The 21,444-nt window shown below is 42.5% G+C and overlaps 1 protein-coding gene across 2 annotated transcripts; it reads right to left on the bottom strand.

The window, feature by feature from the left end:
• Positions 1–401: 401 nt before the first annotated feature.
• Positions 402–19,804, bottom strand: PANK3 (pantothenate kinase 3). Of its 2 annotated transcripts, XM_040573222.1 has the most exons (7): positions 19,666–19,804; positions 16,528–16,880; positions 14,458–14,711; positions 13,636–13,812; positions 11,865–11,988; positions 8,150–8,275; positions 402–6,767 (listed from the first exon to the last, which is right to left on the bottom strand). In XM_040573222.1, the coding sequence occupies exons 1-7, from the start codon at positions 19,691–19,693 to the stop codon at positions 6,717–6,719; spliced, it is 1,113 nt and encodes a 370-aa protein (XP_040429156.1). In that variant the 5' UTR covers positions 19,694–19,804; the 3' UTR covers positions 402–6,716. The 2 variants fall into 2 exon arrangements, with proteins under 2 accessions (XP_040429156.1, XP_040429157.1); XM_040573223.1 differs by lacking the exon at positions 8,150–8,275.
• Between the last annotated feature and the right edge of the window lie 1,640 nt (positions 19,805–21,444).

Here is a 21,444-nt window from a genome sequence, read left to right as displayed (position 1 = left end):
TACTAAAACCTATGCAAAGGGCAATTCCAAAAGAGGATAAATTGCAATTCATAAATACACAGTGTAATTTATTCAATAGGAAAATATAGGTGAGTCATCTGAGTGCATGAATCAGTACACATTCCCAAGTTAGCCTGGAAGACAGAGCTAAAATTTAGGACAAAGTGTTTTTAAAAACAAGCTGAATCTAAGAAATATGAAGTGAATTCTTCTTCTTCTGTATTAAAAGAGAAGAGCATGAAAACTATACCAGTCATGCTTCCTTACTGTAAAATGTTAATTAATACTGTGAGGTTATTATATATCAGCAAAACTATTCTGTATCAACAACTTATGGTGCTAGAGGAAAAAACCACCACCTCCCAGAAACCTGACCCCAAAGCCTACAAAACCAGGCAATGAACAATCTCAAATTATTTATTAGGAAAAGACAAAGTACTGTTTGAACATTCATACAGAACAAATGCTAATAAAACCAGGAAAATAAACTGTAAAAAGTAGGCCCATTACAGAGGAGTTGGCTTATGACAAAGTAAATGAAATGCAAACTTCATTCATGCAAACAAGCAATAAAGTATTATTTACAGTTTTGATGGGACGAGTTACAGCATCGGCCACATTTAGGCCCCAATGAAATGAGTGAGATAATAAAGGGATCTAATCTGTACATTCAATAACGAGGTTATAAAAAGAAAAATAATTTAAACAATTTACAAGAGCTGTATTAGAGATGGCATAAAGGTATCATTTACAAGAGTTGTATTAACAGGTGACACAAAGGTATTAATCAGGAATTTATGAGTAAAAATTTGTAGCACATATTTTTACATCACATCTTCAGTGTCAGAACAGTAAACAAGGAAGTGGAGACGTAACATGAGTGCAATGTAATAGAATAAGGCAACTTAACCAAATGGCTCTTAAGAGAACTTCCATCCTACAAGGGTTTACAATTTATTAATTTGCCTGTTCATTTTACTAAGCATCTAAAACATCTGAAGACAGGAGTTGGTGATTAGCAGGCCTGCACATGACAAGTCAGTAGATGGAAAAATCAAATACTCATTTGTTAAAATTTGCCGAAACTCAGAAACATAGAAAAGTGCAGATGATAAAAAGCCCTCTATAACCTATAACATCAAAACACTGATTTTCATGTTCTAGATGCTGTCATTAAGTACTTCTCAAAATATTTCACTAGTCTTATAATTATCTTCTGTGATGCACAATCTGAAATTAATATACCTCCTCCTAAAGCATGTATTTACAGTGTTCTTAAATTGATGCTAGAATTGTGAAATGCTAGCAGTTTATAGCACAGATTAGCAATTGATACACCTTATTCCAGTTTATTTTGTAGACTAATTAACATATTTCCTTTAAAAAGAATTTTAAATGGTATTTTTCCATATTTTTTTTTCAACAGCTTCCCCACATGCTAAAAGGAATGTCTGATTTCTTGAAGTTTTAGCAAAGAACAAATGCTGATCTTGTTCTAGCTGACGCTAACTGCTTTGAGCAGCTACAATGACAAAACAAGCCTAAGGATAACACTGAAAGCCTGCGATGAGAAGTGATCCGTCTCATAGCGTACAACCGGAATGTCACGGGCCTTACAGAAAGCAGCACAGGAAGCTAAAACCTGTCAATGACTTGCCACGCTAACAAACAGTCCACGTATGTTAAAAAAAGGAAAAGGGAAACTCAAAACATGGCAAGAAGTTATTTGCAAATAATAGATTTTAAATCTGTCAGAAGGACCAGGCTATAAATATTTTATTTACAATTTCTGTTTAGAATGTTTATTCTCGACAAATGATTTAGCACCAGCAGGAATATGCAACGTAGCATTACTGTGTTCCCCAGGCAGAAGGTCTTGAGGTCAAACCTTGCTCCCATTTAAGAGATCTACTCAACTAGCTGAAGTGAGCAGGATTTGGCACTCAGTTATGCAGACCTGGACTGCTCAAACATACTTCTGTTAGCACATTAATAATTACAAACATTACAAACAGCCTCTTTTTAGATGTTTTCACAAAGCGTGAAAAAATGCTTTTAAAAAGTTTAATATTTTGCACGTGTGAATTAAACAAAAGTAACAAAAGCCTCTTTACAGACTTTAACTCAAAGAATTAGTAATATTCTATCTCAGATGACAGAATACTGGCAATGTACTTTGGAATACATCAATAAAACTTCAATAACAGAAGTGGACAATTACCCCTCTGTCTGTATGACAAGGCATTTTTTGTCTCCCATGGTCATGTCAGATGATTTAAAATAATTCATCCATTTTACCCACAATGAGATTAACCATACTCCCTCTCACTGTGCATTAAGGGGAAATAGAAAGATCAGTAAAACCAAAACAGTAACTGCACATGCCAAGTACCTTCCTAGCTCTGCACGGTAATCTACAGGTCCTGGTCAAACACTCCCAGTCTGACCCACAACAGTTTTGTTTGCTTTTTAACCTAAAAGGTCTATTACATACTGCATATATTTTAAGCCCATGTACTCGAAAAAAAAAAAAAAAAGGAAACTACCAACACGGGAAAGAACTAACCTCGTGACACGTGGAAAATGAACTCATGATAAAAGGATGACCACATGTAGCTGATCTGAACTGCACTGATCTTGATCTGTTCTCAACTCAAGCAAACTCTTCCCTTGGGATTATACCTGTCCAGTTTCCAGAATGTGAATAGTGAAAGTGATGTTTAAAACATAGTTTGAATGTGAATTTAGGCATTAATGTTAGTTACAGACTGAATGCATAAGACACCATCTAGTCTTTAGGAAGCACTGACTTACTCCAGAAAAAAAAGACACTAACTAGTTTCAAATGCTAAGATCTGTTATACTGAAACATTTAGGAATGAGAAGTTATTGTGACTTATCTGAAAGTAGGTATTTCCTGAAGACCTATACTGGATAGAGAAAAAGACTTAATATTTCAGTCTTTAAAGGCAGTATCATCAGCTTGCATATACACTACCAACAACTCATATGCAAGCAGGAATCTCACAGTACTACTGAAGGAATATTTAATCTATTACAAGAAGCCAGAACTTAACTTTTGTTCTTAACATGCAGGCTGAGAATAGGGGGGGACAGCAGGATCTCATATTCTTTCTAGGCCAAAACTCCCAGTCTACAAAAGGAAGCATTCTGTGATGTGCTGAGAGAATCACACAGGTGCTTGCTTGCAGAACACTAGAGAAAGAGAGGCAAAGATCTTCAAAAGGTACAGTAGAGATCTGAACACTGTTTTAAAATCTGGACCAAACTAAGACAAAAATAAATTATACCAATGTTGCTTCTCTCTGAACTGTTATCTTTATTCAAGTTTTGTTAAAAAATTCAAGTGTTTAACCTTAACCTCTGCAAGCCTCAGTAAAGAACACTGAAGATGTGTTCACCTCATATTGCTAAATGTTCAAAACATATTATAGAAAAGGTTCTCTTCCTGTTAAAAATGCTGTTACCCTATGTAGAAGTAGAAAGGTGGTAAAGTTTAACAGCTGTAACAACTTGGGAGAGCTTCATATAAAATGAACTTCTTTGGCCAGAAATAATCTGTGCTCACCTGAATAAGAACTAGTAGGATTTTTAGGGAGATAATGTTAGAATAAAACTGTGCATCATGCTTAAGAAGATCGAGCTGGAGAGAGACAAAAGTGCAAAGGCATTACCTCCAAAGGTAAGGGCTATGGGGATGGGCAGCCCAAACCTTGTGCTGTTCTCCTGGCGTCTCTAACTAAACTGGATGGAAAGGATCATCTCCACAGCCAATAAAGTTATCTGATAAGCAACACTGGTCAAGAAGTCTCATGAATCAAGTCCCAGTACCATTAAAACTGGCATTACATGAAAAACTTAAAAGGCACTCGCATGGCTGACTGAGCTGAAAGCAATTACACATTCAAAATGAGCTTTATGTTTTACTTTACAAGTACCAGACAACTTTCCTTTAAAGCGGTCCTACTTGAGAAGACAAGAGTAGCCCTGAGAAAACCCCTAATGCCCTCTACTGTAGTACACTGAATCAGTTCACTATAAAGCAGCTTCAACCAGTTACCTTTGGGGAATAGGAACAGCAAGTGTGAAAATGAAAATAGAGAGCAGGAAAAATGCAAGTTACTTCAGTTATGCGTATAAGAGACGCAAGCCTGTTCAAATTATTTAGAAGAGAATTTAGATTAGAAGACTTCAAGGCTTATCCTGCTACTATTTGTGATGCCTAGTATTTCTAGGGGTGGTAGAGCCAATCTTTGAAGACTCTAGGAACGAGTTCTAATTTGAGAGAAAATGAGACAAAATGAAAGATCTGGCTTTAAAGCCAGGCTTAAAAACTTCTTTTTTCCTGTAATGAAGTTACAATTGTGCTGATAAAACAAGTGAAAGGAAGCCTTTTTTCTGCAAGCTCAAGGAAGGAAAAATAGAGGTAGGGCATACTTTGATTCTCACAGTAGTTTCTATCTATACAGTACAGCTATTCAAGAATTACTGCATTACTTTATTCTGTAACTGTACAATTTACCTTAAAAATGTCTTTTAGGTCATATCAACTTCAAATGGTTTAAATTAACCATGGTCACGGTCATTAGGTAACCATCTCCTATGTGCGCTTCTGTTTAAATACATACGACACCTCCAACTACTGCTTCAAAAGCAGCTCTTTCAGTAACACAATGAGAAATGAAGTAGCAATAAATACGGACTAAAGGAACTGTTTCTAATTAGGCTGTAGTGTCTTAAAATACTTCACTTTGCAAGAAAAACATACAGTTGGTTCACAAAATTTTCAGGAAGCTGTCAAAACATTCAGAAAATGTTTCTTGAAGTTTTATAACCAAATACAGATTACTTCCTATAGTCAATCTTGAAAGGAACAGTGCACAGTACTTGTAAGACACTATAAAAGCCATATTCACCTATTTTCTGAAGTGCTCTGATTAGCATTACATCAGTTGAACTGTGAGTTCATTTTTTAATGTCTAGACTGAAACATCAAAGCAAGCACAGAAAATTCAGTAGGAGTACTAGGAAAAGCACTGGTAGATGAACTGTATTTGAGATTGGCATTGGGCTCAGTGAAGTGGCTACTCTAAGTTACTGCATTCTTAAAGGATCACAAATTTATTTATTTATTTTTTTAAACCGTAAGATGTTAATATGGGGCTTTGAATTTAAATAAAGGAAAAAAATTGCACACAGCTTTCCAACGTACCAGGTAGACGTGTCTGAATACAATGCAGCCATGCTGTGGAATCATCAGTTGTAAAGCACATTAAAACCCAACACTAACATGTTCTAGCTTGGTGGTTCTTCGTGCACTTATAGGAAATAACATTAAAATAAATTATCATAAAAATGGCTGTTTCTTTAGTCTACAAAGATTCATATAGCTAACAACTGTATAATGTCCTTATAAATTTAAGATCTCATGCCCTGCTTCAGGACTAAACTTATTACAATAATCCCAACTGCAAATTTCTAAAGTAGATAGGAAAAAACGATCAGTTCCCGAGTACGGATTTTATCCCAAGGCCACAGTTTGATAAATGGTTCCATATTGCAAGTGCACTGCATATTGGTCCTTTTAGTACTGCAATACAAACTCTGATGCTGTCCTCAACTTCCAGAAATCAAACTTACAAATCCAAAAGCAAGCTAGCCATCTTCCACTTTCAACATTTAATTAGAGTCTGATTACCTCACATAAAATTAGTTCTCTAATTTCTATCAGATTTTCAAAAGAGTAGGATGGAACAAAAATTTTCTAAGCCTCCATATAAGTCAGCCAAAGCATCAGAATTTCAGTGTTCCATTTTTAGTTTGTTAGGAAGAGGATTTCTTCAACTCTCACAGGCTTTGTGGTGTCTTCACAAATAATGATTTATGATGTCAGAATTTGAGGACCCCCCCCCAACCTGAAGGCATTTTTGGAAGTCACATCCTCAAATTAAAAAAGAAAAGTTTTCAATAAATCCTTTTCTAAATCTAACCAAAGAGAGAGGGTCTTCCCAAAATCACAGGTGGATGTTCAAGTAAGCGAAGAGGGCAAGTAGAGTTATTCACAAAACCTTCACGACATCAACTGCTTATTCTTCTGCTTTGGCTGATTTTTTGTGTTTTTATTCTTTCCACTGAAAACTAAAGCATTAGTAGTATTTCCACTACACAGGAAAATAATTACTATTGTTACCATGGAAAACCACTGCCTATGGTTTCCTCATCTTGTTGATAGTACCTTATTGTTTTTACAGTTGCGTGCATGAGGGAAATTGTGCTCGTACTGTAGTATAACCAAATAAAAATAATGTTTAATTCATCAGTTATATACAAACCCAATAGGCCTAAAGCCTCAGGAATTAACTTGCAATATTTTAGTGCTGAGCACTTAAAGGACTGGCATTCCTTCTCCCAGAAGCTCGTTTTCAGAGGATGTATTGCATATTAAAAGTTCAATATTGGCTACATGTATTAAAGAACATAAATGGTATCCCCAAACATTTTGCTTTTGAATGCCCAGAGGAAAAAAAAAAAACACCTTCCTTATAATAGCAATATTCAGTAGCTCATCACTTCTTATATTTAAAAAGTTACAGAAAATCTACCATTTTCTTTTCCCATCCCCAGACTTAGTTCCCATTGCCATAAACGGGTGTCATCCAGGTGGAAAACAGTTCAGTGCAGTGACATCTCGCATCTCAACTGAAGTTTGGCAGCCCAAGAAGAGCACCAACAGCTCCAAAGTATCCCTGTTCAAAAGAAATGAGTATTTCAGGTTCAAGTAGGACATGAATTTCTTTGAATCATATATTTCAATAACAACAAAGCATCTGGCAGACCAATGCTACAGAAAGAACATGCACTTAATACATCATCTTTCATATTAATTTTTTTAAAGCTTTATGAAACAAAAAAAATTATCTTTACTATTGAGCTTAACTCTAGATTCTACCCTAAGCCTCCCCATACACTGCAGGACTTCTAAGACACAGCACTGACTTAAAGCACAGATTTTTTTGATTTTGTTAAATAGAGGAGCTGCATATTTTGGTTGCCAATGATCTTCAATATCCACAGCTACATTATTCCCATGGTACAAGTATGAAATTTATTTAACTAACTGCACCTCACATTTGTAAAACAGTTAAAGCAGCATCTCCAAGCTTCAAAACGCTTTTTTGGACTACATACTTGGCCAGACACAAAAAACAGTGTTCTCCTGTTGGATTACTTTTCCCCCATGGAAATTAAGAGGTTCTCCCTTCCTACCGCTACAAAACATAGAAGCATTTTGAATCTTCACTTGACAAAATGCAAGAATTTTAAACAGATTGAAGAAAAATCTGAAGGGGTAGGACTAACAAGGAACTGTTCTCCTATTATTGCAGACACTTGCACGAAGACAGACTACTGTCAGTCTCCAATAAAACTATAAATGAAAAAAAATGTGAGAATTGACTGAAGGGTAAGAGATCTAATACTGGAATATTTGCAGACCAGCAAACTGAGGACAAAGATTGCCAGCCCCTTCCCAAGAAGCCACGTGTCTCCCAGCTGTGAGACCTGTCACTAACACTGATTACCTGTATTTTAACCAACACAGGTCAACTCTGTCAGGATTACATACTGACCTAGATGACAGAAGCTACCCTAAGGCAGGCTAGTCACAGAGTATAAAAATCACTCCAAAAAAGTGTAACGAGTATCTGTGGTGGCACAAGATCAGACCTGATCAAAAGCAGTATCAACTTTCAGGCTGGTGCTCAAGTTCAGTATTTCAAAGGCCTGTGCTATAGATCCCACTGCAATCTTTGGAAATCTAACACTTAGTATCGTTTCCAACCAAAAACCAAGGAAGGGCTGTTGAACCCTAGCACGAAGCCTAACATTTCCTGTACCTCTCCAACAAAATCCATAGCTTGATCTAAGATACTCCAAACAGGCTGAAGTACTTCATTCCCTCCCTGACAGAACTGTCCCCAGAGAACCAGTGCAGCATGAGAAACACCTCTGACTTCCAACACCTACTGAGTACTCAGTGTCTGAGGATATCACGCTTAGGACAACTACTCAGGACATGCACTTTTATCAGTGGTAAAACAATACATCACATAAAGGCACCACAGCATACCTCATGTTCTAGGAACAATGCCTTCAGCTGGCCTTTGGACCAGTAATCCAGTGCATACGCAAGAAGCTTCATTGACAAAGTATTCACACGCAAAAAATTGCCAACAAACACAACTCTATTTATTTTCTAAAAAAAACAAAACAGAAAAATAGTAAAGAATTAAGTCTTTTCACTGCTTAACACAGCTTTGACAAATTAAGCTATGAAACACCACCATCTCAAGCAAAAAAAATAATTAAAATATAATCCCAATATTTAAAACACCTGTGGGAGAGGAAGAATACTCCAACACTCAAGAATTAAAGCTCTTAAGTTTACAGAGTAGCATTTGCATTTCAAATTAAGTGAGTGTTTTCTATAACTACGCCAAAGAACCAGCCATGCTAAAAGCAAAATTAAATGGAAAACAAAAACTTGTGTTTGGTAGAGAAGACTCAGTGCCTTCATAGCCCTGTACAATGCTGCTTGATCCATATGCAACAAGGCAGCACTGTAAAGAAGCCGAAGACAGTAAGAGAGATGTTCGTTTCATCTTCAGACCTCAATATACATCAGTGTAAGGTCAGACTAAGACTTAAGTACAGACTGAAACTGAGCTGTGAATTTTAATCAAGTTAAATGCAAGGAATTAAAAACCATCACATTTTCCCAATTCACTGAAATAAATCCGACATTAAATGGAAGCAACATTGAACACCGATTTAATGATACGAGAGCAAGAACCAAAGGAGATTTAATTGCGTTAAGGGTGTTAAATGAATGCTTGTATAGATGTTGTTACAAAAACTAGTATGACAATTCAACCTGTAGTTAAAGGACTAACATGCAACCATTTTTTGCTATCCTTATTCATAAGGAAGACAAAACAAACCTCCTGTGAGGGCACCCGAACACAATTCTGCTTATTGCTGGAATTGAAGTAATTAAATCCATCTTAATCTTTATAGATCTATTCAAGATATCAGTTTGTGGATTTGCATTAATCAGTTCTTATGACTTGCAGTTTGGTGATATAGTTGGAATGAAGCCAAAGAAACCTTGGACTAAAGCTTTGTGCAGTTTATGATTTCTGATTTGTACTCATTTACCCCCATCCTTGAATATAAGTTGCATACATTTGGCTCACATTCAGACCATGTGTTTTCAACTTCACTCTTATTTTAGCTCTTTTGTTACCAGATTTCACCATAAAAGGACAAAAAAAACTTCCAAACCATAATTAACTCAATACCTACAAGATTAACTTTCTTCTTCAAGATGGACATGAAAGAACAGAAAAGGAAATTGAGGGAGAAGTTACAACATTAAAACCAGAAATATGTATTATTAGTCCAGCTCCTATGTAAAATGGTTACAGCAGCTAACAAGGCCGTTGAGATACAAGACTATCACTTCCACAGATTTAACTAGAGCTTTAAATGCAGTTGCCCTTGGACTTCTCAAAGAAAGCTGTTACTAAACCTCATTTCATACAAAATTTGTTGATACTTAGTGAGGAAATCCCTGGTGCTTAGCCATCCTACGTACGTTGTATGCTTAAATTCAGTATTCCACAGGACCTTGACCGTCCACGCCAGTTACGCTGAAACTGAATGCATACTGATTTTGTTCAGCGGAGCTGTGAGAAACTGAAGATGGCAGGAAACCATCTCTGTACTAAGATGACAGTAATGACAGATGACAGTCAAAGTAATCCAAAAATCACAAATTAGTAAAAATTAAAAACAACATTTAAGAAGAAGCAACGCTTTCTATCAGAGAATGATTTCAGCTTGAAGCAACCACTGGAGGTCATCAGCTACTATTCACTGCTTAAAGCAGGACTAACTTCAAACTTACTTCAAACTTCCAACCTGCTCAAGGCACATTTTGAAACTCTCCTTGGACTCCAGTCTCTCCAGGTCCGTATTCAACCAATACGTGGTCATCTTTTTTGCCTTACACCAATCAGATTTTCCTTTGCTGCAAACTCCATCCATTTCTTCCCACCCTCCTACTGTGCTTGGCTGTACCTTGCCCTATCCTTCCCATAACCCTCTCTACATGGTGACAACCATCACAGGCTCTTCTTCAGGCTTGCCCCACATTCCTTAGCATCTGATCATCTGTTAGGTGCTCTAGGGCAAAGCTCTGTTTTAGGAGCCCTCTGTCCAACCTGTTCCTGTTTGTCCAGACTTCTCTGTCAGTGATGGAGGCGGTGGCTGGGGCAGGACAGGAGGTCATGCCTGACGCATCACCTCCACAACCTGCTGGCAATGCTCCCGCAAACCCATCTCGGTACAAGGGCAGCCTAGGCAGCTGCAGGGGTACATGGGTGCCTCATGGTCAGGTCAGCTTGTCTGCCAGTACACTTCTCTCTTTGGCTACCTTCTAGCCAGTCTGTACCTCAGCTTTGCTTTTGCTTTGAGGATGTTATCCTGGAAAATTAATGAGCTATTCTGAGCTTTTTTTCCCCATCAGAGCAACCTCCCACATGATCTTGCGTCCTAATTCCTCCCCCAGAAACAGAATCTTGTCCTACTCAAGTCCATCTAGAGTCTGTATTCTGCTCCTTGCCTTCTTCACTTTCACAGTATTTTAAACTCTGCTATTTCTGGGCTGTTACTGACATCCCCAGCTGGTTCTTTTTCACTCACGACTAGCAGGTCCACCACCACACTTGCCTAGTCATCCTGCCAGGCATGTGTGTCAGAAAATCATTCCCAATACACTGATAAGTAAGGCAGTTCCTCCTGAGAACTGGGACCTGCAACCACCACACATATGGCAGCTAGCTAAAGGACAGTCTGCCTTCTCCTGCCACCAGGGCAGTCTGCAGCAGACTCACACCACCTCCGTTGCTAGCCTCCCCCCGATCCTCACTTGTAAGCTTCTGCCCAAATGCTGCTGTCCCCCATCAAGGCTTGGTGCACTGAGCCACTCCCACGCAGTGTGACCTCCCTGCTTCTCCTTCCTGCCCGTTCCTCCTGGAGAGCCCCTACCGCTGCAGCTACCCCATTACAGAAGCTATCCCACCGCGTCTCTGCGATCCCACTGGTATCACTTCAAATCTACACACCTGTTTCCAGATCCTCTCGTATCCCATGCTGCATGTGCTTGTGTACAGAGGGTTGAGGGGCCCGCAATCATCCTCTTTTCACGAGGGCACTGCAAGTCCTTTCAGCACAAGACTCTGTGCTCCCCTGGTCCTTCAGTTATCTGCAGGCTTTGGGCTCCACTCCCTAACAGAGCTAGCTTAAAGCCCTCCTCAGCAGGTTACGTTCCCCACTGGCAAAGATACCCTTACCCCTGTTTATCAGGTGGATCTCAATTCTCCTCTGCGGTCTGTGTTTCCCCAAAACGTCCAGAGTTTTAAGATGCCAAATCCCTGCTGGTGGCACCAGTCGTGCACCCAGGCATTGTCTGTAGCACACATTTACCTGTCCCTCCAGCCTCTTACCTAGCTATCAAGGGGGAGAAAATCATGAGTGCTTTCACAGGCCTGCAGTCACCTTTGCTACTTTAAGGTGTATAAGCTTTTCAACTGCTCCTAAATGTCAGTTTAAGTCATGTAAGCCTCCAGAGGCAGTCAAGACATTATACACCAATTCTTAGTTCTTTATTACTACGTGAGCTTGTTTCATTTGAGAACACACTAAAAGATGCATCATTTTTGCAGTCATGTAATCCAAAACCAAATAATCAAACTATGTAATAAATCTTTAGAAGTTTTTACCTCATTTACTGCACACATCCGGGCAATAGACCCGATGTTATTTGTGATGGTGACCAAGATGGCTCTTGCAAGATCTTCTTTACTAACAGACTCTCTCTTCTCTTTGTAAATCATATTTCCAAAACTAGAACAGGAAAAAAAAAATCCAGTAAGTATCAAGTGGCCCACGTGCATTTGAAATAACTTCAGAATGTAGCTTTTATGCTGTAACAGAACTTGTCACGTACTTGTTCATAAGGCGCTGCCTTTTCAAGTCCATACTAAATACAGTTTAATTTATGACCTCACAACTAATACTACACCATGTGCATTTCTCTATTTACACGAAAGGGTTGATCCTGCTACAATAAAGACTCCCAATAAAATCTTGTTGTTTAGATTGCTGATTTTCATGAAGAAGCACCTATGACAAAAAGTAGTCTTATTCTTAGGCAAGACTACTTACAAACCCAGTCACTGTAAATGAAGTCAGTGCCTAAGTAACTGGTGGATCCTACAACTCCTCATGCTCATTTCCTCACTCACAATATTTATCCTATCCTCTCTTCTAAAAGCAGCAGAAGAAAAACAGATGAAGTTAATTATTTTATGATGGGACACAAAGCTCTGAAACAAAATAAACAGCTGACAGAATGCTATTTAGGTTGTATAAACAGAGTTCTAGATTAGAAGGACATGCTCATTACTATCCACAGTAAATCATTTCTCATGAATCACAAAAAAAAAGAAACAAGACATCCTCCATAGCTACGCGCCATTTTTTACAACTAAGGACTCTGTCAGATCTAAGACACTTCAGAATAATCAGGGTTCTGGCTCTAAGACTCAAGAAGTCACAGAGGCTTCTAAAGGCCTTAAAAACCAAATGAGAACAGAAAGCACCGATATAAAGAGGTAGTTAAGATGAATTGACTAGAAGTGTAAAGTTTGCGTATTTTAAAACCTCTCTGTAGAGGCTTGTACTGAGCTGGCTAGAGAGGGAGAAGAAATGAGCTACTGTGAATTAAGACCTCCTTACTACCAAATAAAAGCAAAGATTGAATGAATTGTTGTGTATACATTAGTTTCATTCCCAAAGTTTTTTATTCTTACATTTAAGGGTAGAGAAGCTGTAACATCATGAGTAATCTTCCCCAGTGGAAATAAAACCAGCAGCTGTGACAAAAACCCTCTGTCAAATACATTAACTCCCATGGTGCAAACTGCTTATGTTCAACAGCCTTCGCAAGTGAGTCGAATAGTTAAAATAATATGCCAGGTGCCTGTACTGACCACTATACATCAAAAAAGTGCACCATATATTGAAAAAAAGACACGAGGAGATACCACTACTGAAAGAGCAACAAAAAAATGCCTTCCTCCTCTTCCACTCACCTTCTCCCTGGACAACAGCTGCACTAAAACATTCTAGGAAGTCAGAAAGTAATTGGCACTAGTTTTTCCTCTGCACTTTGTTCTTGCCACTCCTACGATCAGCTCACGTTCTTCCAACTGATGTAAAGAAAAACGCTCAGCTACATATGACATACCACATCAGATTTCTTCGGTATCTAGCTAGCAAGGCACATGTGGTTGCATGTGGCTTTAGAACTTTAGGATAACCCAGCACATACACTTCTAGAACAAAACTGTAACTTGATTACAGTAACACAAAGAGAATTTCTTTTTGCAAGTTCTAATAGTTTAGGTCTTGTTTTTGAAGCCATACTACCTCAGTCTTACAAAGAGAAAAAAACAGAAGAAAACACAGCAACGAAGAATTCTTGCTTACCTGGATGCTACAGCCCATCCTGGCAAGCCAAATCTTTCATAGTCTCCTCCATAAATATCTCGAACCAGCTTGTCAGCATGTGTGCTGTCTCCTTTAGATGCCATTTCCAAAGCTTCTTCAAAACTTTCACATCCCGTCAACAAACTGCATAAACCAAGAAAGGTTCCTCCACCTAGACTAATAAAGAAAAACAGCTCCTTTTAAACACTGTTTCTTCATCAGAGATTCTTATGTCTGACTTAGGAAAGCCAATAAAGCCATCTGAGTAAGACATCAAGATGTCTGCTTTCTTAGTCAAGGTTCACTACAATAATCATTGATTAACAACTATTACAAGTAATTTCAAAGAAGCTAACTGTACAATCAGAGGTAATAAATAGCTAATAAATTACCAACATGTCAACTGGAAGACTTAATCAGAGACTGAAATACCCTGAAATGACACTGTGCCACTGACTCTGATCCTTGATGATTTTCAGCAAAACACACGTGGACATATTTATGCTGGCAGAGCAACAGAAGCACAGGTTCACTGGACACATTATCAAAACTTAACACAAATCTATAAAACTCACTACGGAGCACTGCTAGCTTCTACCTATTGATAAATAAAATATTTGCTACATCTCAATAACAACAACATGGGGATGGGCTTCAATAAATGCAGCTGTAATTTAAAGGTTAAAAAAAAAAAAAAAAACTTTTCCATACTACAGAGAGGGAGAGAATACGTGGGCTGAGCCAGGGAGAGAAGAAACACTGCAAAAGCTGAAGGTTCCCCATTCCATAGGATAATAACCCCAACGTAGGTTTTCAAGTTACCTTGTTCCAGTTACTCTCTTATAGTTGTCTTTGGAATGGACTGACAAAATACTGACTCCTGAACCAATGTTAACAACCAGCAGTGGGTACGGGTCATCCAGGTTAAAAGGCATCTTTTGGCATCTCTCAGGTTCTGAGGCATTTCCAAAATAGTAGCACTCTGCCTGGCCGTTGAAGCTGACAGAGTCTATATACAATAAGCCTTTGACAAGGCAGTCAAGCTCATCCAGTTTGTGCAGCTGGAGGTTTCCAATCTGTGTTAAAAAATAAAACAAAGACAGTGTCCGTGTGTTCTAACGCTGCTTAAACATGCTTCAAATTCGTGAGTATATCTATCCTGCCTAACTCCCAGAAGCTACCTCAGATTTCCAATTCAGCAGCTTCAATCCCACTACAGTGCGAGTGAAGAGCTCAGAGCTCAGTTCTCAATACCTCCATTAGCAAATCAGACTGTCTATAAACGCAGATATCAGTCATATCACAGACAGGCATTATAAATAGCTGCTTTAGGAAGCGCAGAGATATCTTTTGAGATACTCAGACATTAATCCACTGAAAAATCAGTAGCATTTTCATCAAAGAAAAAAGACAGCAAATACCCTAGAGGCCCCCTCATGTGATGTTGGTCAAACTCACAAATGTGCACAACCTCAAGGTCTGTGGGTTCCCTCCCACCTCAGAAGGGAAAGAGTTACTTCTACAATAGCAGCAGATGAAAACCTAAGATAAACACCTAAATAGCATCCCATCAGTGCTGCAGTTATTAGCACCCCAAGGATTACAAGAAAGCCACAGGTCAGAAATTCTGTAGGACACTAGGCTCCTTACACGCCAGGCTCTTCCTTGGTCTTGCACGTGACACTTAAGCTGTTGTTTCCTCATAAAGCACCAAGACAATTTAACAGGTTCTGTGGATTTCAGGAAGGCTCTAATCTCCTATTTTACTTAATCCAATTTCACTCCGGACTCTCCAAAGAATGATCACACACTCTCCCTTACCTGCAGCAGGGCGTTCCAACAGTTATAATGAGTCCAATTGAGCAGCTAATCCAAGAAAAAAGCCATAAAGCATCTCTCTGAATCACACGAGCTCACTTTTAAAGAGCAGCCGGGGTTTAGATCATGAAGCTGCACAAACCAGACTGGGTCACATGCTACTGACCAACCTCATTACCGGATCACAACACTGCCAGTTCCCTCCCCTTCCCCCAGCTCATTTCAGCATCTCTTGCCCTGTTCACAGCTGTTTGCGAAGCACAGAGTGGCCGAGGTTGGAAGGGACCTCTGAAGATCATCTAGTCCAACCCCCCTGCTGGGCAGGGGAGGTGAAACTTCACTGCTGAGCAGACCAGGGAACCGGTCCAACACAAAACATTTTTGTGGGGTTTTAGATAATGAAGCTGTACAGACTGTTACCCTACCCCATAAACAGTTGTTGTACCAGCTCAACGCAAGACTGGCACACGAATGGAAACAGGAGCAGATTTTTTGTGCTATTGCTAATCTTGTCTCTAGAAGCAGATCTGCAGCCACTTCGAAGCTAGACTGTGCACGCACTGGATACAGTGACGAGATTCTCAGCTATTAACCTTCTGACAGAAACCGCACCTAAACAAATGATCCATTTTGAACACCAAGGGAAGAGTCAAAACACCTCAGGAAAGTCCCAAACCCCTCTGCTGTTGAGAAAGACTGCCTTAGAGATACCCGTTCTGTCACACATCTAGAAACAATGTACTGGACCAAATCCAACAAAAACCACCACAAACACTGAACACCTGTCATCAAGGACTGCAAAAGAAAGAAAATCCAAAGCAAGTCAAGCCCCTCAGCACTTCAAGTACATTCTCCCACTGGGGAAAAGACAGATTAGAAGACAGTTATTCTCCATAACGCCATCCCGCATCTTTACATCAGAAAGCATGTTTCTAGATTATCACGCTTATGACTGCAAAAGAAGTTAATAGCTAAGAACCTTTGAGCATTCTGCAATTTTTCTAAATACTGCTCGTTTCAACCTGTCAACAGCAATGCTTCAAGCATCAGCACGAGGAAAGGTGGGCTACCTACTGTGCGAAAGTCTTCTTCAAACTTATAAGCGCCACCTCCCGTGGCGCAGAGCACCGTGTGTAGTGTTGAAAAGTTTTTATTTCTTCCCATTTGGATAAAAGTAGGCAAATCGTGAGTTGGAAATCTAATAAAGTGCAAGTTTCCTCTGCGACCAAAAATGGTTAAGTCTTTCAGCTCAAGGTGGACATCTCGAATGCCAGTGGATCCATAGGCTACGTTGGATGTCAGATATTTGCGGATGCTCTTCAAGCTTTCAACTTCCTCCTGCTCCTCCTCCGCAGTGATATCGATAGGTTCAAAATATGCGAGTTTCACCAAAGTTCCCCCAATGTCCATGCCAAACCATGGGAAAGCTGTGGAGATAAGAAGCGCTTGATTAGCTTTGTGAAACAGCAAAAGCAATACACCTAAACTTAAGACTAAACCAATGCTATACCTTTCAGAAGGTAGACATTGAATGGAATCCTCCCAAGAACAAAGAATGAGCACTCGTTTCTATTAAATTGTCTGAAATACACCTCTGACCAAAGGTAAAAATGGAACAACAAGCAACTATTTACACCTTGAAACGCTGTCACATGCTCAGAAAACTCAGCTAAACCCCTCCCAAGCCACACTCTATCTTTCTATAAGAAATTCAACTACCTTTTTTTTTTTTTTTTTTTTTTTGAGACCAAAGCATTAAGGTAAGCTTCCTTCCTCAAGTTATAGTTCTGACACAGTTTAGCAAAAGACTGCAGGGCACACTGGTGAAAAAACAAGTTGCACGTCGTAGCTGACGACAGCAGCAGGACAAGTAGTCATCCTCCAACAATTATTTTGTCTTGCTCATGCAACACGTTAATTTGTTTGATAGGAAAGTGTTAACTTATTCACATGTATTTTAAAAATTGACACAGGAAGTCCAATTTAAGAAAATGAAGAGAACTGTTCATATACCCCACTGCAGTTACAAATGGCTTATAATTTAGAAATTACTATTGATTATATAAATAATGCAAAAAGCATTACTAAGAAGTGCAAGCAAGACAGAGTTACTGAATCTAAGTTCCACTCCCCTTTTGTACATCTCAGGTAGGAAGGGGGAATTTCTGTAAGACAAAAATACTAGCATTCTGCCTGCATCACTTTCGTGGATGACTCCCCTCATCTTCTCTCTAGACAGACCTTACGCAACGGCAGCTCCACAAGACACTTTGCTCACATTTGTCAATCTCACCCCAAATAACCCTTGGAAGTTTCTCTTACAGGCCCCGGCCATTCTTCCCCATAAGGATTTTCTTGGAAGAGCTCACGCAACTGTTTGTTGGAAAGGACCTCTAGAGGTCATCTCGTCCAGCCTCTGCTTCGTGCTAGCAGGAATGCTGCCTGTGCTAGACAAAGTGAACTACAGCTCTGGCTAGCCAAGATCTGACAGCCTCCGCAGGTTTTCAAGGATGGAGCTCTCATAACCTCTCCTGCCTCCCCTGTTACACCAACCACTTGGTGTAAGTTCTTCCCAATCTGAATTTGTTACCTCCGTTAAAATGCCTGTCACTTCTCATCACATCCAAGGAAATTTAAACGGCCCTTCCAGGGGAGGATCACACCACTACGCCCAGGCTCCGGACCCGCATCAGAAACCGTAAATTCAGCAGGTGCCTCCAGCCTCACCCTCACCTATCTTATGACAGAGACGGCGCTCAGTCATTGCGGTCGCGCTTGCTTTCTTGATGCTAAACGTCACGGATAAAAGTGGTGGCAGGCTAATCTTCTCAACTCGACTTTGTAGGCTCTTATCAACAGGCTAATGGCCTCTTCTTGTACAATGGTTAACCACTTTCCCCCCCTGAAATTTGGCTCCAACACCGATGATTAAATACTCACTTCCTCTGAGAACTTTGCACTGACTCAACAACAATTCTCCTGAAAAATGTCTGTCTTATACCTAGCTACAAACCATTTGGCTAAAAGTGGTATGAGGAGCCCAGCCCAGTTTTACGGTTCCACTTGGGCATATAAGCCGAATTCACTGCAATATCTGTCATTTGGAGGCACAAAACCCCAATTATCAACGGACCTTTCCGATCTCTTCCAAAGCCTTGTGGACCTCCTCCTTTTCAACCATCCAGCTGTTCTGCCACTTCACTCAGTGTGACTGATCAGAAGCAAAAATCTGCAGAATAAGTCTAACGTCCACTGCCTAATAAATTGCTATTATAAAAAACCACCAGCTTTAAAATATGCAACATTAAGATGACAATGAAATAAACAACCGCTTTGACACTGTATTCTTTCCTGCACTGCTCTTCAGCCCAATTGTTTCCAATTTCCATCACACAAAACCAACGTCGAAGTTCACTTTCAAGAGCCAGAAGCTTGCAACTACAAACCCGCTACTAGTTTTAAGAGATTAAAATTTCTTGTTGACATTTGGCATTGTTGTTTGGACAGGAGGTTTCATCCACTACTAGAGAAAACAACCGAGGCCCAGCAGACATCCCTGAAATTAGCAGTTTTTGCATTAGAAGCAACCTCCGACTGCTTTAAATTACCAAACCACTATAAAATCTTACGGACAGTTCCTGCTTCAAAAGGCACGATACTGTTCATTAATATTCATTAAATATTACACCAGGAGGAAAAAAGAAAATCCATCTGAGCTGTACTTGTTGTAAACACGACTACAGTCAGCTCAGCGATTTCCACACGCTGGCATTAATAAGAGGCGATAGCTAATTACGTGCTACAAGATGGGTAATTACTTTCCTTGACATAACACGAGAAATGAAGTATTTACAAATCAGAGTGAGTGCCCTGTTTCGGGCCGGTATCCGCAGAGCCACACCAACACCCGGTGCGCGGTGCCCAGCCCGCAGAGCCACACGGCCGCTCGCGGTGTCAAACACCCGGCCCGCGGCCCCTGCCTCGGCCGAGGCACCGCACGCAGGCCCCGCGGGCCGCTTTCTCTGCCCCTGCCCCCGGATAACGGCGCTGCACCGCCCCGGGGCCAGGCGTGCAGCCCGAGCCCTCCTCCCCTTCCCGAGGGCAGCCTCCGGCGGCTCGGAGCAGCCCCGGGGCCCCGGCCCGGCACCCGGCGGCCCTACAGACCCCCCCCCACCCCAGCCCCCCGGCCGTGCCGGGCCGGGCAGCCCTTACACGGCTTCTTGGCGTCCTTGATCTTCATGGCGCGGCAACGGCGGCCGGCTGCGCTGCGGGCCGGGGCGGGCGACGCTGGGGGCGGCGGGGCCCGGCCCCTCGGCCGATGGGGCGGGAAGGAAGGCGGCAGGCAGGCAGGAGGGAGGCGGCGGCCGGCCCTCGCTCGCCTGATCCGGGGGCGGCCGCTGGCTCAGGGGCGGCCGGGCCGGGCCCCGCGCAGCCGCTCGCCCGGCGGCGCCATCGGCTGGGGCGCCGCTCACGGCCGGCGGCAGCGCACCAGCGGCGGGAAGCCCGGCCCTGGGCGCGCCGGCGGCCGCTCGGGGCGGAGGCGCTCGGGGGCTGCCCCCTGAGGCGGCCCCGGCGGAGGCGGCGGCGCGGCGCGGGCGCCTCGGGCACAAGATGGCGGCTGGCGCCGGGGAGCCGCGGCCGCGCCACACAATGGGGCCCGGGCAGCGCGCGGCCCCGCCCCGCCCCGCGCTGCGCGCCGGGAGCCGCAGTCCGCGGGGAGCCGCGCTCCGCCTACAGCTCCCGGCAGCCCCCGCGGCAGCCCCGCCCCGCCCCGTCACCCCACGGCCCCGCCGCCAATCGGGAGGCGCCACCGCCGCGCGGGGGGGCGGGGCGCGAGTCGCCTGAGGGAAGGCGCCGGCGACGGGGGCGGGGCCGGCCTGCGGGGGGCGGTGCCTGGAGTGAGCTCGGGGGGCGGGGCCGGGGCGGGGCGGGGCCGGGACCGCTGAGGCGGCTGCGGGGCACCGAGCCGTTAGGGCTGGGAAAGCCCCCCGGGACCACCTGGTCCAGCCGCCCCTCCACCAGTGTCATCCGCTGAGCCACGTCCCTAAGCACGGCGTCCGCTCTCCTTGACCACCCCCAGGGACTGAAAGACGAATCGCTCAGCCGCACTGAGCAAGGCGTTGCTGCGCAGCCCTGCGCGTACCGGCCGAACGCGCAAAAGGGACGCGGCAATACTTGCTTAAGCAAAAAGACTTCCCCGTTGTTACAAACATTATTTGAGCATCTCCCTTGTCTACCTAAGGAACTCATCTGGATAAAGCTGGTTCTGTGGTTACCAGCTCGGCACAACGTGACATTGCGAGCCAAAGGTGTGAGTAGCGAGGAAGACACGCAGCCGTCATCCCCACCGCCCTCAAGAGCCCACCACCACCAAACCCTGCTCATGCGCACAGGCCGGACCGCAGGGCGGTGCAAACCCCGGAACTATTTGTAATATGCCCTCCCTCCCGTTCTTTTATGTCTATATGTTTATCCCTAACGGTGCTGAGCGCGCAAGCTAGGTGGAGCTATCCTCATGGCGCCCGGCGTGTGTGCGCAGCGCTGGATAAACATTCCTGGTTTATAACCGTCCCGAGGCTATAGGGGCTGATTTCCCCAACTCGATTGGCACCCCAGCTGGGACCTTCCTTACAGGTCCATCGGGGTCGGTTAGGGTAGGGACCCTCCTTGGCGAGCCCCGGGGATTTCCCGGCGGAGGCCCCGTCCCTGAGCGACCACTGTGGGCTAAGACAAGGAGAAGGCTGGTAGTGGCCCAGGTACGTATATGGGAAGGGAGACCTGTAAGTCCTAAAGGAGACGTCCTATGCAAGGTAGCAGTGTTTAGTGCTTACTCCTAAGGACTGGGGTTTGACTCCCCAGGAAGTTGTGGTAAAAGGTTTATGTGGCTACTTGGGAGCTCCTGGCCATAGTGACCAGAATGGGTTGTGTGCTAGCCATACTCTTTGCCATCTGTTGTAAGAAGTCGGTGCTGTGTATATTGTGCTAATTCTG

The sequence above is a fragment of the Cygnus olor genome, chromosome 14, assembly GCF_009769625.2.
Source record: "Cygnus olor isolate bCygOlo1 chromosome 14, bCygOlo1.pri.v2, whole genome shotgun sequence".
Taxonomy (NCBI): Eukaryota; Metazoa; Chordata; class Aves; order Anseriformes; family Anatidae; genus Cygnus; species Cygnus olor.
The sequence above is the reverse complement of the archived record's forward strand: the minus strand, read 5'-3'. Positions and strand labels throughout refer to the sequence as shown.